Genomic DNA, 15,765 nt, shown 5'->3' with positions numbered 1-15,765 from the left:
AGACTGACTTTATTTGTTAATGAAATATAAATCACATTTACAGTTCTCATCTCACATTACCTCTATCAAATTGATGATTCATAAATGAAGTATCATATTATTTAGACCATATTAAATTATGTTAAAATAATTATGAATATACATATCAGCCAGTCATAAACAATATTAAGTTGTGGTGGAACACAAAGTATCGTAACTACATTTTGACATTTTTCAATATTACATAATTTCACACCATTGAAAACCAAATGCTTTTGGGAAATGTATGTAACAAATCTTTCTCATAAAATTTTCATACACAAATAAAAAAGATTTCATTGAAAATTTACAATTCTGAAGACTGGGACATATATCCATTGTAATTAAGAATGTTGGAAACCAAAGAAATACGCAGAAATCTGGAGAACCAGAGTAATCAGGGAGAGACCCCAGCAATTGCAATCAAAGTGCAGCATCTTAAACAAGTAAGAATGCAGAACATAACACAAAGGTCAGTGGAAAAAGCTACTCACAAGTCACTGGCTACAGTAGAAAATACAATCAAGAAGAATCTCTATTTCGAAAAGCTACACATCATGTGGAAGTAATTTTATTCTTTGACATATACACCCAACTACAACATACTCCAATTAGTATGAAAAAGAAAAGTGCATTTTAAGGTTGTCACATTCAAATTGCACTCCTTATCCATGCAGACTTTCCATAATACATCTACTGTATTATAATGACAATTTTATAGTATCTGTTTTACTAGTTCATATAAATTGACAGATGGATGTCTTTGTATGTACTAGTAAAACAAGTACTGTAAAGTACTATGAACTAGTAAAACAGGTACTATAAAACTGTCATTATAATACAGTAGATGTATTATGGAAAGTCTGCATGGATAAGGAGTGCAATTTGAATGTGACAACCTAAAAATAAAGCCTTTTACAATGAAAACTACATTGCAGAGCTACTGTAAAGATGCCCAGTTTTCAGATAGAGCATAACCATACACAGTAACATGACAATACTTCAAAATTATTACAGATTTAAAAAAAATTTCTTTCATTCTTTGATGCATTCCAGATTTTCTGTGGATCCATTACTTAATCAGAAACTAAATCTGAATAAAATAATGATCTGTAAACTTACCTTATAAAAAGAGATCCTAAAAAAAGTTTACTTCAAATAAGTAGCAATAATGAATTTGTATGGAATAATTGATATTAATATTCTCTAGTTCAAACAGTTTTCCTTCCATCACATATCCATATAACTATCTACTGAAATTAATATGCATGTAACCATAATTTCTATAATAATATTTGTGGAAACAAAACCATTTACCTTTTTCTTTCAAATCAGCTGTTTCTAAGTTATCACCATTAAGCAATGGCTGAACATTAATGTTGGCATTCTTTAGAATGTCCAAAATATTTTTCTCTTGTGTTGGTTTGGACCACTTATTCTGAGATAAATTAAGCTGCAAAGGATCTGCTTGAAACAGAGCTTGTGGTAATGAAGCATCTGTAGTTAGGAAAGAGGTATCAGAAGCATTTGCAGGAGGAGAGAACTGGATGAGTGAATGAGAATCATCTATACCTACAGTAAGAAAATAAATGGATTAAAGAAAATAAATTTACAAACTGTTTGATAATATTTACTCAGAAATCCTTATTCACCATTACAAAAAAATATCTTTAATTCATAAACAGCTCAGGAAAATATACCACCTGATCAAAACATTAATACAGATTCTGCATCATTAGCTAAAGTACCCAACTTTGCTCAGGTTATTAGCATGTATATCCTGAAACCATTTTAGCATAAAAGAAAAACATATATACATATGCTGCTAAGCAACATGACATAAAAAGCCATTGTTGGAATGTATTGTTATTACAATCCACCTGCTTTTCTATATATTAGAAGTTGTTTAAAAAAAAAAAACAACAAAAACAATTCTTTTCTACAAGGTTTTTTTACCAGCTTGTCTCATTAAAAAAAAAGTGCATTCTCTCACTAAGCACATATATTTAACACATTTGCTGTTAACTATGTTTTTATATATCAATAATTTCTGTTAGTCAAGCACTAATTATGCATTAACGTGCCAATCAGCAAAGTAACTAACTACATGTGAGGTTACAATTTTAGTCTCTTACCCATGTACAATGATTATGTGCATGCTGTCCAACTGTATGACAGGAAAAATATTTCATTAATATTTCAAGTCAAGTAACCTGATACTTCTGCTGTGGTTTGTTTTAGATACCATTATAGCTATAAGATGGCAAGGTTGTGCAGAAGTTTTAATCCGAGTGAAACTATTTTACAAGAATCTGATCCAGAGTTGTATGAGGAGGATAATGTATACAGGAATAGTAATTATGAGCCTAGTGATTCTAAGTCTGAACCAGAGAGAGCCCTGGAGTGTACAGATCAATGAAATGTTCAAGCTGATTCATCCATAGCTGACTTTTTCAATCCATACACTGACAGTGACACTGGAATACCGACATCAGTTGATGGATGGTACTGTCCAAACTACATGTACTAATTTAACTGATACTTCTGTTATTGCACAGCCTCAAGTGCTTATAGATTTGCTGAACAGTTTTTGAAATTGAAATCCCTGCTTCTGATGTCTTTTTGACACAAGTAAACAATGCCAGTTACTGGCTTAACACATGGTTTAAAATAGCTGGAGCACCAAAATGTTAAACATTGGACATAACCATTTTAAAAGTTTAATTATTTACTGTTTAGACCACATGCTGAAACATTATAAAAGCATTGCAATTAAAGGTTGTAGTAATGAAATCACAAACATAAAAAGAAAAATCATGTAAAAAACAAGATATTCTCAAGATGATAGTTTCTATATATATATATATATACTTTGGGATGGGCAGAAAAATTCTAAACAAATTCAAAACAATAAATGTGTTGCTTAACACTTTACAGACAAACTAGGTGCACTACACCAAATGTGTAATGACCAAGGAACTACAAGTAACAGAGATTCATCACACTAAACATTTTTATATGTTTTGTGTATCTTCAAGAAATTTGGCATTTTTCCAGTAAAAATCACTGGTTTTTTTGTGTAGAAATATTTTTTAATAAAGTATTTTTATTAAAAATTTCTCCATTAATACATGGAATCAAGCTCATTCAAAGTATTGAATATTCCAAGTACAAACTGATTTTTATGTTAAGATTAAAAACACTTTTTTCATCTGAAAATTCTCAATATGTATTTGCATAATCTCTTAATCCTTCTAATGAATGCCAATTTTTTTCAGTAAAACTTTGTATTGTCTGTTACTTTCTCTACCCTAACTACATACAGATTATGTCAATTTGACCAACCTTGTAGCCACCCTAAAAAATTAAAGTACATCTAGATCACCTTTTTTCTTTCTAGAATAACTGTAAATTGTAAGAGGAAAACAATATTGTTTATCCGAAGTAGCTTAAAGCTCATAACATTATACAACTATTTAAACTTTAGTTATACCAATATATGATTCATGTCTAAATTAATATTTCTACTATAAAATTCAGTTTACTGAAAAATAGCATTTTATGATTATTTTGAAGGTTTTAGAGATTACACAAATAAAACTTGAAAACTTTCAGACGAATAAAACATTTTTAATCTTCACATGAAAATTACTTTGCACTAAGAAATGGTAAACAAAACCAGTGAATAAATTCAAAGACAAAATTTTATTAAAAATACATAATTAAAAAAATCTAATTTTTTGTGTATAAATGTCCTCATGTTTACAAGAAGTCTGCTAAATGTTGTAAGATACACATATTGTATTAAGTTATGGTTATGGAAACTGTAACGACTATAAAAGTTACAAACTCAGTTGATTCAACGAGCTTACACAGAAAGGATTCATTGCATAACACAATTAGAAACACAGTATAACAATTCATAAAAAGCAGGCAATGTCCTATATCATAATTTTTCTGTCTTTCTAACAATATGATAAGATGCAATAAAAATTCAGCTAAGTTCATCAGTGTGTTTCATATACAAATAAAGTTTGAACTGGAAGCAAAATGGACAATTCTTTGTACAGAATACAATGTATTATTTCATTTAACAGATTAAAATATATGACCTTTTATTGGTTATAAATAATAGCATACAATATCAGGGATAGCAATTTGTAAAATAGAGTATGTAACAAGTGTATAATTTTTTAGTTTATAGCTTCATAAACAAATAAGATTGAAGATTATAAGAGTTTTGGTTTGCCTTAGTACTAACTATATTATATTGAGTAATTTATGATAAATGTTCTACTTCTGAGAAGGGTTGTAAATGAATGAGAGAAGATGGGAGACCAAGGAGATCAAATGTCACAATTCTCATACCAGGATGAAACTGAGGGTTTTAAAATATTACAGTATAAAATGAAGAACATAAAATGTATATAATATTGAAATACAATTAGTTAACTAAATTTTGATGCTAAATTTATTGGTACAAAATAATAACAAATTAATTAAATTTTGAATATAATGCTGTGTAAAGGTTGTAACATGAGCAAAACAGGGTTCTGTACTATTTTAAATGGCAAAAGTCCTTGGAGATGTACAGAAATTAAACTGAATATTTTCCAACTAAACAAGTGGTTCAGAATATGTCTGAGTTAAAAACTACTGAAGTAGTTAGAATTATTATTTTTACTTAAATTTTGATGTTTGACATCTAAGTACACACTTTACACCTTAAATGTGCTCATTCATCATGGCAGTGCTAAAAAACTGAGAAATGACAATTTCATCCAGTATAACAGTTTATAAACATTTCATTAATAACATTCTCAGATTAAGAAAAACAATGACTGTTTATCTTCATGCAACAGTAAACAAAATTGCAATAAGAATAAACAATTTTTCAAAATAGCTAATTTCCATCTAATGAAAAATGACAGCTATTTGTTGTACAATATTAACACTCACTGAAAAAAAAAAATCCAATGATAACGTATACATTACAGACTTTTGAAAAGGGGTAATTTTATTAACATTTATTATGTTAAATAAAAATGAAACAGCAAAAACCTAACATATATTCAGTTTTCACAATACACAAAACATGACAGCCATCACCATGATCACACCTTACCAAAGTACTTGGCAATGCAAACAACCTAATAACTACTACTATTATGTCAATACACAATGGATAACCTAGTCAGTTTAATCCACAGAAATTTAATAACAATTAATATGTTAACATATAACTCATTAACTTAGCCAACTATACAAGGTCTGCTAATCATTACTTTTCAAAACCAAAATACACTTAACCTTTTAACATGTTTGCAACCAATTCATCTTGGAAAGAAGAATGCTGACTGTCACCTTCAGGCTCTTGATCCCCTACCAAGGTTTTTACATCCTGAAACCAGTTACTGAATTTACTGTTTTCAATGAAAATATTGGGTTTAGGTTCTTCTGTGTCCCCATTCTGGAAATAAAAGTATCACACTAACTTATAAAACATTATTTTATTGATAACTGAAAGGTATCTCTGTAGATTTATGCTGTATAAAACTGTATCAGAACAGATTTTATACATGCCAACCTACATTAAGTGATGTTTGTAACACAAGAACAATAGCATAGTGTTCTCATAAATGAATCTTTAGAAAAATTGAAATGTAGATCACACAGCTTTTCATATCTCTCATTTTCTAGTTATCAGCATTTTTAAGAACAGCTATGATTTCACTTCTCAGTAAAAGTCTAAATATATTTTTATGGTATAAATATTATCCTTTAATATTTTCCCAACCTGAACATGCATCTTAGGTAACCATATCTCCACATAACACATAGTTACTACTTCATGCCACTGCTAAAATGATTTTGCATATGTGTCAAGCTTTTGAACACAACTCTCACTCCTATATATGATAAAATATACTGTGTTGTTCTATGATGAAATCAGTATTAAATTATATTGCTTCATCAATAGAAGATGAGACATCTTCCATGGATAATACTCTCCTTGAAGACTTTATGAACACTACATTCTTGCCAAGAGTGTTTCTATGGAAAGACAAGTATTTATCTCAAATAAATTTTCAAGTAATGAAAAAGATAATTTCAGAAGTGTTTCCTGCCTTTCCACAGAACAAGGTAGCTACAATCTCACATTGAGAAGATCTTATAGGGAATAATGTACATAATAAAACTGGCAAGATGAACTCCTCCCAATTAAGAAAGAAATAGGGTAAATTCATGGTGCATTTCAAACAACAGTACTAAGGTAGGGTGGACCTTGTAACAGAATTATTCAGAGGTAGAACACCCGATTAATCTAAAATAAGGAATACTCCTTACTTTCAGTACAAATAATGGTGCAGAAGGTTACTATCAAATCAGCCTCCTGTCTTGTTCTAAATCATTGTAAAGGCTACTCAACCAGCCTGTACATCTCATGAAATAAGAAAACAACATATCCTGTGGCAAAGGCAATAATTCAGCTGTAAAGTACATGGGAAACACTTACATGGCATACTTATCAGAATAAGCAGGTTAATAACCTAACATCTAACTGCAACTCCCTCTACAATCCCATATCCATTTACACTCTAGTCTCTCAGACATTATTGAAAATTCTTTTGCAGCTTGTGAATGTAAAAGAGATTGCAAGTCAAAATCAGGTTTCAGGTTACTTTCAAAGAACAATGGGAGGTAAATCACAGGTGAAACATCAAAAGTTTATTAATCATACTTACTGCAACAGAAATTCAGTGGAAGTACTTGAGTTAAGCAAACAGTTAATACTTTGTCCCCCCCTGCTTTAATAACTGTTGACAAACTTTGAGGTATTGTTGCAACATACTTAATCAGTTTCCATTGGGATTTTACTTCAACTGTTTCTAACACACTCCTATAAAGTTTCTTTGGAAGTACCTTTGATTTGTCAAGTTTTTGATCTACCAAATCCAAGATCTGCTCAATTGGGATTCGGTGGGTACCACTGCATCATCTGAATGACTCCAGCATCTTTTTTAGCCAAGTAATTGCTGCATAGGTTGGATGAATGTTTGGGGTCATTACCTTTTTGGTAGTAGAATTCTTTTCTAATAATATGTAAACCACTGGGCATACCATGATGGATCATATCTGATGGTATTGTGCTGGTCCATTATTCCATCTATTTTGCAAATATCACCTGCTGCCTCAGCAGACCAAACCACTGCACTATTTTCCCCATGCTTCACAGTAAATGCTAAATATTGAGGAAAGTATTTTTCATCTTTCTTTTGCCAGTAGTACAACATGCACCTTGAACCAAATATTGAAAACTTGGACTTATTTATCCATAACACCATTTTCCAAGCATAAACAATCCAGTTTTGTACTTTTTAGCCGATTTCAGTCTCTCGACAACATTGGGAGATTGAAGTAATGGTTTTTTTACTGCTAAACAATCACATTTTCATTGAGTCTTCTTAATACTGTAGTTCTGGACACTTTTCTATCATTTGGTAAATGGTCACTTATCTCATGCTCGAGATCAGTTGCAGTCTTCCCTCTTTACTAAAGGCTGCATAAACAAAGATACTTACTATCAGTATTATTTAGTTTAGGTGTTCTGCCTTTTCCTTTCCTATTTTCAAATTTACCTATTTTGGTCTCATGATCTAGGGTGTACTCAACTATGTTTGGGGAATATTTTGAATCTGCATCAATTTGTTGGAGAGTCCAACTAGCATCATGTAAAGCTTTTATGTAAACTCTCTGCTCTACTGATAATGCTCTATGTTGTTTGGGCTGTGGCATGACAACAAAACTTAATATACGGTGTTAAACACTATATTTATATAGGTTTATTTGTGAAATGCTATTAAATTTATTTCCTCTGGTATATAGCAGTCTCATATGCTAGCTCCTTTCTAACTGCTTTCCAAATGGTTAAGACACTATATGGGATACCTTAAAAGTTATTTCAATCCCTAAATTTGATCAGTATGTTCATTCCAACAGAACCCTTATGACATGCCTTTCTATATGGGAATTCTATAAAGACTGATAAGCATTCTTACCCTGGCACATTCAACTGTCAACAGGAATCAGTCAAGCATTACTATAACAGTGTATAAATTTAGATTCTGTAATGAGGTGGAAGAATTAGCTCCATAAAATGGATAGAATGATAAAATAATCTCTTGTTCCAACACCTTTGCACAGTAATGTATATATTATATTGATCAATTAAAACCAAAAAGTGCAAAAAAAACTACAAATACAAAGCTTGTACCTGATCCTTCAATGCACATTATTCAATTCCTAGCCAACTTTATATAAACCTAACTTATCAAACTAATTCTCAAGTTAAATCACTTTTCAATAATTTCTGTTATGTGCATTTTATAAACCTAATTATTTATTATAACATTTCTCTGAACAGTCTATACTGAATTACAAATATTGTTAGCTCACAGTTTTTCTTTCTTACTCTAATTATTACACAGCATGCTGTCACAGTAATTTGCCTTTATTTAATCATTTTTGACTTTTAAAACAATCCAATGTTTTCTTCTTTCACCTGAAATAATATTTGATTGCACATAGAGCTTAAAAGGCACATTTAATTCACTCCTTCAGAATTAATGATCAACAAGGATTCAACTTTAGTATTTAGAAAAATGTCGTTCAACACACAAACTCGTACTGATATGCATTTAATATTCCAATATTTTAGCACAAGTTCCTCCAATGTAAAGCTAAGTCATAAAACATCAGGATAGAAGTGTTTCAACTTAACGTACAGACACTATGCCAGGAATAAGGTCCATCTGGAATATTTCATTGAAGTCAAATCCTGGACTTGGGTCCCTTGGTGGTGGTTCATTTTCAGTCTGCTCAGAATCTTCAGATTCATCCAAAACTGGGAGAACTAATGTGAGAGTAAAATGAGTAACAAAACAAAACAGGAGAAAAATATTTACCCAATTCTGACATCTGTAAAGTTTATAACAGATGATAAATATTATTCTTTCAATAATAAATGTTTAAAAAATGGTGTTCACTCAGGTTTTATGTATGTCTGTACAAAATGTTTTAAACCATAAAACAATCTTTATATGAAATTTCAATATTCATCACAGGTTTCATAATAAAACAGACAACAAAAAGTGTTCCAAATACATTTTATGAAGATATTTCCCAACGTTTGCCATCACAAAAATGAATTATTATCCATTTTTTATATACAACATGTACCTAATTGACATGTTAGTATATACTAACAATGTTTTCAATTTTCTGTAAAGATGCTGAGGAAACAACAATACAAGGCTATGTTATCTCATGTTAACTTGCATTCAAAATTTTATTGAACCATTATTTTATAACTTTATGTCAATAAGTTTGGAATCAAACTGTAGATTATAATTCAAACTTTAATATTATATATCAGTTAATTTCTTAATTTAAAAATAAATATCAAAAGAACACATCTAAATACATATTGTTGTGTGCCATGAGGTATGATGAATGCAGCATATGTTCAAATTAGATGTTTGTAATATCAAAATGCTAAGTCTATGGTTTCAAATTAATAAGGAACTCAAATTATCAATATCTACAAGCTAGAATATAAAATAAGAACCTCATATATGGTTTATGTACTGAATCAAACACAGTGGCCCCATTCTCCTCTTTCAATGTTTGGAAACAATCCCTTATATACACTTATTTCTCTTTATGACATATGAATAACCAATCAACAGCTTGGAATGTCCCCCTAATGGTTTTCTTAGTCATTTTCATCTGTGAAAAGGCTACCACATTCTTTCAAACCAAGATTTTAAAAAGGTAGGTTGTGTCTTTAGACTGCTCGAAATTTCATATTTTTTTAAAAAATTTAAATACATCTTAGTTACTAGGCTTAATAAATTATAGTGAAATTCTTGGTATCAGTATAGTTATTTAAGATTTTTTTTTTGGTTATCCAACTATATACATAAACCTAATATTTTAAAAGGTTTAGCAACCACTGCCCTGCAGCAAATGAGTTCAAAGGTTGTAGAAAGAGATGCTTGCTTTACTTCTTGATTTACTGTTCTATATTTTAAGAACAATAAGTTTAATAACTTACTTCTAAATAATAATAACAAATATTATATAATGTATATAATCAGTATAGTTATTTAAGATTTTTTTTTTGGTCATCCAACTATATACATAAACCTAATATTTTAAAAGGTTTAGCAACCACTGCCCTGCAGCAAATGAGTTCAAAGGTTGTAGAAAGAGATGCTTGCTTTACTTCTTGATTTACTGTTCTATATTTTAAGAACAATAAGTTTAATAACTTACTTCTAAATAATAATAACAAATATTATATAATGTATAATAATTGAAATGTGACTGTATATTACAAAGCACTAGTCCACTAAAACACAGTCAAGGCTAGGAAAACTAAAGGTCAGTTTTATATTACTATGCAAGCCACGAGTGCACTTGCACCACATCAATGCAACTTATGTTAGCTACACATGACTGGAAGGTCAATATAATAAAAAATAATACACACATAGTGTAGCCCATAAGTCCCTACCCATCCATATGTTGTGTCTAAACAATGTTATAATACTAATGATGAGTTGAAGGCAGCTGTTACTGCAGCATTTGGAACAATAATCCCTGCCATGTTGAGGAAAATGTCTCAAAGAACATGGCGTCGCATAATATTATGCAGCGTGAATAACGAGGGACAGCACACAGATACACTGGATACATAAGATATATGGATGGGTACGGACTTATGGGCCACCCAGTATATATAATATATAGCATTATGAGACTTAAGAAACTTAGACTAAACATTTGTATTTTTGTATTATAATATATAGTCATTCTAGCATGAAAAAAGCATAAACTTTATTCCCTAATATACTTTATGCTGGTTACAAGATTGGTCAAGTGGCAGGTCCTACATAATTAAGAGTATAAAAATAACAAAATATGAAGTCTCACAGAAAACAGACATTTGAAATATATTTAAGAGATTATACAAATAATACTTGAGAGTTTTTGAATGAATAAGTTTTCTTAATTGTAACATGAAATCACTTTGCACTTGGACTAGTAAAGAAACAGACTATTTTCACACACAAATCTTTACTTCAAATATTTCATTACAAAATCTGACTTTTTGTGCAAGAACAACATGTAAACTTTACTAAAAGTCTACCACATTTTGTGAAGATATACATGCTGTATCAAAAATTATAACACAATACTCAACATATGCAAATGTATAGATGAACTTGTGATTATTATATCAAGCCTATCATGAAAGGGTTAACTGAATAGAAAACAGATCATAGAAGAATATCAGATACAGAATAAATAATAATGACATGTTTTAGACAACATAATTCAGCTGAAAAGTAAGAGACATAAACAAATCTACTGAAGGATTACATTTCAATCAAGTGTTTTTAAACTCAAAAACTCTCAACTGAAACACTTGATAAGCAAGGGACATAAATAATGTCTATTTATCTTCAATAGACCCAAAAGAAGGTACAAAGGTATGTTGTTTGACCTAGGCTAGAAACATTTTATGCAAAGTCCAAGGTAAATGTTTTGTTTTACTTTTTTCAAAATGTATAAATTAGTACTATGTTGGAATAAATACAGTTCGAATTTTCTCTCCAAAATTCAGGTTCAAATAAAAAACAAGAAAAATACAGCCCAGGTTAAGAGTAAATATTTGCTTCCTTATTAACAACAGTCATACCCTGACAAGTTTCATTTTTGATTCCAACTTGTGAAAACAAAACTGTGAAGGAAGGAGTGACATATAATAACACCACTTCACACAAACAATCCCTTATCAAAGTTAGTATGTATCTTACACTGAAAATACACACAATGCTACCTTGATTTTCTTTCTGCTCTCTAAAGCCTTTTTGTACTCAGTGCACCAGTCTGTACACCCCATCAATGTTGTGCCATTTTTAATATGTACATATCATGTGACTACTTTTCACTACCAGTACTGCACCACAAAAATTACTGCAGCTAGCTCCCTCTGCTATTTTTGCTCAATATTGGCAGTGAAGAGGAAGAGTAGCAAGTGTGTGAAAGGAGGTAAGTACTTACCAGAAATACATTTTCAGTAGAAGTAAGCACATATAGAAACAAAGTGGAAAGCAACAGCACAAAATGAATGGGTATACTTCAAGTTGAAACTAAAGCACACTTGTATAGTACAGCACTACACCTGGAACAGGTATGTTCTTTGCCTTTGAAGTGGGAAATGAATATGATATGAACATATGAATATGTGTACCATCTTATATATACTTATCAGTCCTAACTGCACATAAACAGTATGTCAAACCTCAAGAAAACTGAATCAGAAAGAAATTAGCTTTTGGCCAAAACCAGACAAACTCTTAAAACTAACATAGGATCTATTTCCTCACTATCTTTTTAATTTTGTTCATCTTCTGAATCTCTTATATAGATTTTAAATAAATTTCATCAGTTTCTATTAAAACATTCTTGTCAACGTTCACAGAATCATCTACATCAATCTTCTCAATCAGAATTTGGATTTCATTAGAATCATCATAACAAACTTCTCCACAATCTCTGCCATTATCAAGAATAAATCCACAGTTTGGAAAGCACTTTATTATGCATTCATCTTTTACGCATTTGATTAAATGACTTACAAATGCAATTACATCCAACATGTCAATTTTCATGGTTATTTCAGATGCTCTCTTACAGTTGTCCGTGTTTACAATAATATGCTGAAGCATCAATTTTTATACACTGTATAATTCAATTATCTAGTGACTGTAGAACTAATGTTGTACCTGGAGGTAAAACGACTAAATGAACAGTTGAAAGTTTAAACAAGTTGTTAATTAAAAGAATTTATTAATATTTAATCAAAAACAATTTTCCCACCTTTCTCAAATTCTAATCCTACTTGTTGACAGATAAGATGGGTGAAAGTTTTCTGTCCACGTTACGCAGGTTCTGCCATATAGACAGCCTTTTTAAGAGAGATCTTAAGATAATGCTGCAAAATTTTGATATTTCTGGCTTGTACAGATTTCTGCCCTATGCAGTTTCTGGCTTAGACAGGTTTTACTGTACTTGACAGTCATTTAGTAATAAACTTCAACATTTCACTTGTGAATTTAATTAGTATTAATGCATTCAGTGTGTCTTACCACAATTAGTGTTACTGTGAATGACATTCACAGATTTCAGTTACAGTGGAACACATGAATTTCACTTCTTTTTACTGACTTGATACTTACATAACTAAACTATTTTAATTAAAATAAATATTTCCTGAAATGCACAAGTATTCAATGAACCACATGAAATTGCAAGTGAGCTGAGAATAAAATCTGAATTCTGGTTATTGACTAACTGTTTTTTTAAATACCCCTGTTTCATAAATATGCAGACTAAACTTTCTCACCACAGACTCAGTTGAATCAGTCAAGTTTGTGACCCCAAAACTGACCTTTATAGATTCCATACTAACTTTTATATTTGTGTGGCTTCAAAAATTTTCAGCAAGCATTAAGTCTTGTAGAAAAAAACAATAACTTTTAATAAGTATTTTTACTAAAAATTTCTACACAAATATACAGAGCCAAAGTGATGACTGCTCCAAGAGCAGGGAGATTTTACATTACAGTTCAAAATGGTTTTCATTTGAAAATTCTCAATATTTACTTGCATAATCTGCAAACCCTCCTAAAGAATGTCAGTTTATAAAATAAAACTTTATATTTTGTCTGTTATTTTTTTTACCCTAACTCTACACAAGGTTAACTTGACCAACCTCACAACAAATATACAAAATATGAAATAAATCTAAATTGCTTTTTATTCATTCTAGAATGACTTCAAATTGTATCATGAAATTCAAATTTATTTCTCCAAAGTAGCTTAAATCTCTTAACAGTATTCTTCTGTTTCTAATTAAGTTTTGTTGTGCTTCAAACCATGCCTAAATAATTTCCCCATCACATGAGTTGTAAATCATTTGGTGAATGTGTAACTCCCATTACCCTGTCAAATCACTCAAGGCACAGGCAGTGTAATAATTTTCTTTATTTCACCTAATCTAATGTAATAAATTTCTAATTTTAAAATTTAGTTACCTTTATAATACTGTACCTGCTCAAATATAATGCACACTTTATCATTCCCAATGCATTTTGCACAACTGACTACTGTTCTTTGCGTTTGTCCACTTTACGTTTTGTCAGGTATTTTATGACAAGCTACCACCAAAAATCATAAAAGCACCATTATAGGGGCCCAGCATGGCCAAGCGTGTTATGGCATGTGACTTGTAATCTGTGGGTTGCAGGTTCGCATCCCCGTTGCACCAAACATGCTCGCCCTTTCAGCTGTGGGGGCGTTATAAAATGTGACGGTCAATCCCACTATTCGTTGGTAAAAGAGTAGCCCAAGAGTTGGCAATGGGTGGTGATGACTAGCTGCCTTCCCTCTAGTCTTACACTACTAAATTAGGGACGGCTAGCACAGATAGCCCTTGAGTAGCTTTGTGCGAAATTCAAAAACAAACAAACAAACCATTATAGATTCAAAATAACGTTGCATATCTAATGCAATGCATTAGACAATTGATGGCATGCTGCAGGAATCAGACAAAAAAGAAGCAATGATTCAAGAAAGGAAATCTGATGGCAGTAACAATTCTAGTTATGACAAAGATTTATGTGAAAATGAATGATTAGCTTAATGTATTACTATGTATAAACTTTAACAAATTTTGTAAATTATACTGGCCTGGATCATCACTTGTTTTGCCATTAACTGTCAATGAAACTTAACTCTACTTTTTTTTATAGTAATAGTGCTACTAAAGTGTTTAATTTAATTAAATAATGCACTTTAGACAACAGAATAGTAACACATTAAAGCAGACAATGTCATGTAGTTACTATAATTTTTCTGGCTTTCTAACTATGGCGACAAAATCTATTACAAATTCAGCTAAGCTCACTAATGTTTGAACTGGAAGCAAAATATACAATTCTTTGTGCCAAAAAATTGCATCATAATGTAATTTAGCAGATTACAATTTTCAACTTTCTACTGGTTATAAATAACACAAATAAAACATTACAGAGAACTACTGGAAAATTATGAAATAGAAGATGTGATATGCAAGTATGTAAATGAGTCTGATTTTATATTTCATGTTTTTTCTAACCAAATAAAATTTAAGGCTATAAAAACTATGATTTACCTCAGTGATAACAATATTATAATGAGTAATGTATATTAAATTCCATACTTCTGATTGAGCAGCAAAGAAAATACAGAAGAGGGATTACCTAGAGAGCAAATTCAACAATTTCTATAGCAGAGTCACATTTCAAGTATTTTTAACACTTCCTTATAAAATTAAGAAATTTAAACTAATATAAAATTTGACTTATCAACTACTTTATTATAAATGTATTTGTAGACCATGAAAATAAAGTTGTTTAATTAAATTTTGAATGTAACTCTCAACAGACATTGCAACATTTACACTTTGACCTGCCTGTAGTAAGAGCTAAGAAACTACTTTCTGTCAAACAAATCCAACTTAAGCCAACAACATATTTAATACAGTATTACCATGAGGCTTCTGAAAAATAGTGCTTTGGTACAGTAGTGAGATTTATGATTTTTATTTGTTAGTTACCTGTTTAACCACATCTC

At 30.6% G+C, this 15,765-nt stretch overlaps 1 protein-coding gene across 2 annotated transcripts in view; it reads right to left on the bottom strand.

Annotated features, from left to right (window-relative positions):
- The window catches only part of LOC143239070 (eukaryotic translation initiation factor 4E transporter-like), a 61,053-nt gene that overhangs the window by 32,001 nt on the left and 13,287 nt on the right, over nt 1-15,765 (bottom strand). For both annotated transcript variants that reach the window (XM_076479866.1, XM_076479867.1), the window contains exons 7-9: nt 8,805-8,932; nt 5,329-5,488; nt 1,336-1,590 (exon numbers count right to left, since the gene is read on the bottom strand). In XM_076479866.1, the coding sequence (XP_076335981.1) occupies nt 1,336-1,590; nt 5,329-5,488; nt 8,805-8,932 (543 nt within the window). The remainder of the gene's footprint in view (nt 1-1,335; nt 1,591-5,328; nt 5,489-8,804; nt 8,933-15,765) is intronic.

The sequence above is a fragment of the Tachypleus tridentatus genome, chromosome 13, assembly GCF_004210375.1.
Source record: "Tachypleus tridentatus isolate NWPU-2018 chromosome 13, ASM421037v1, whole genome shotgun sequence".
NCBI classification, from domain to species: domain Eukaryota; kingdom Metazoa; phylum Arthropoda; class Merostomata; order Xiphosura; family Limulidae; genus Tachypleus; species Tachypleus tridentatus.
This window is presented reverse-complemented; position numbering and strand designations above follow the sequence as displayed.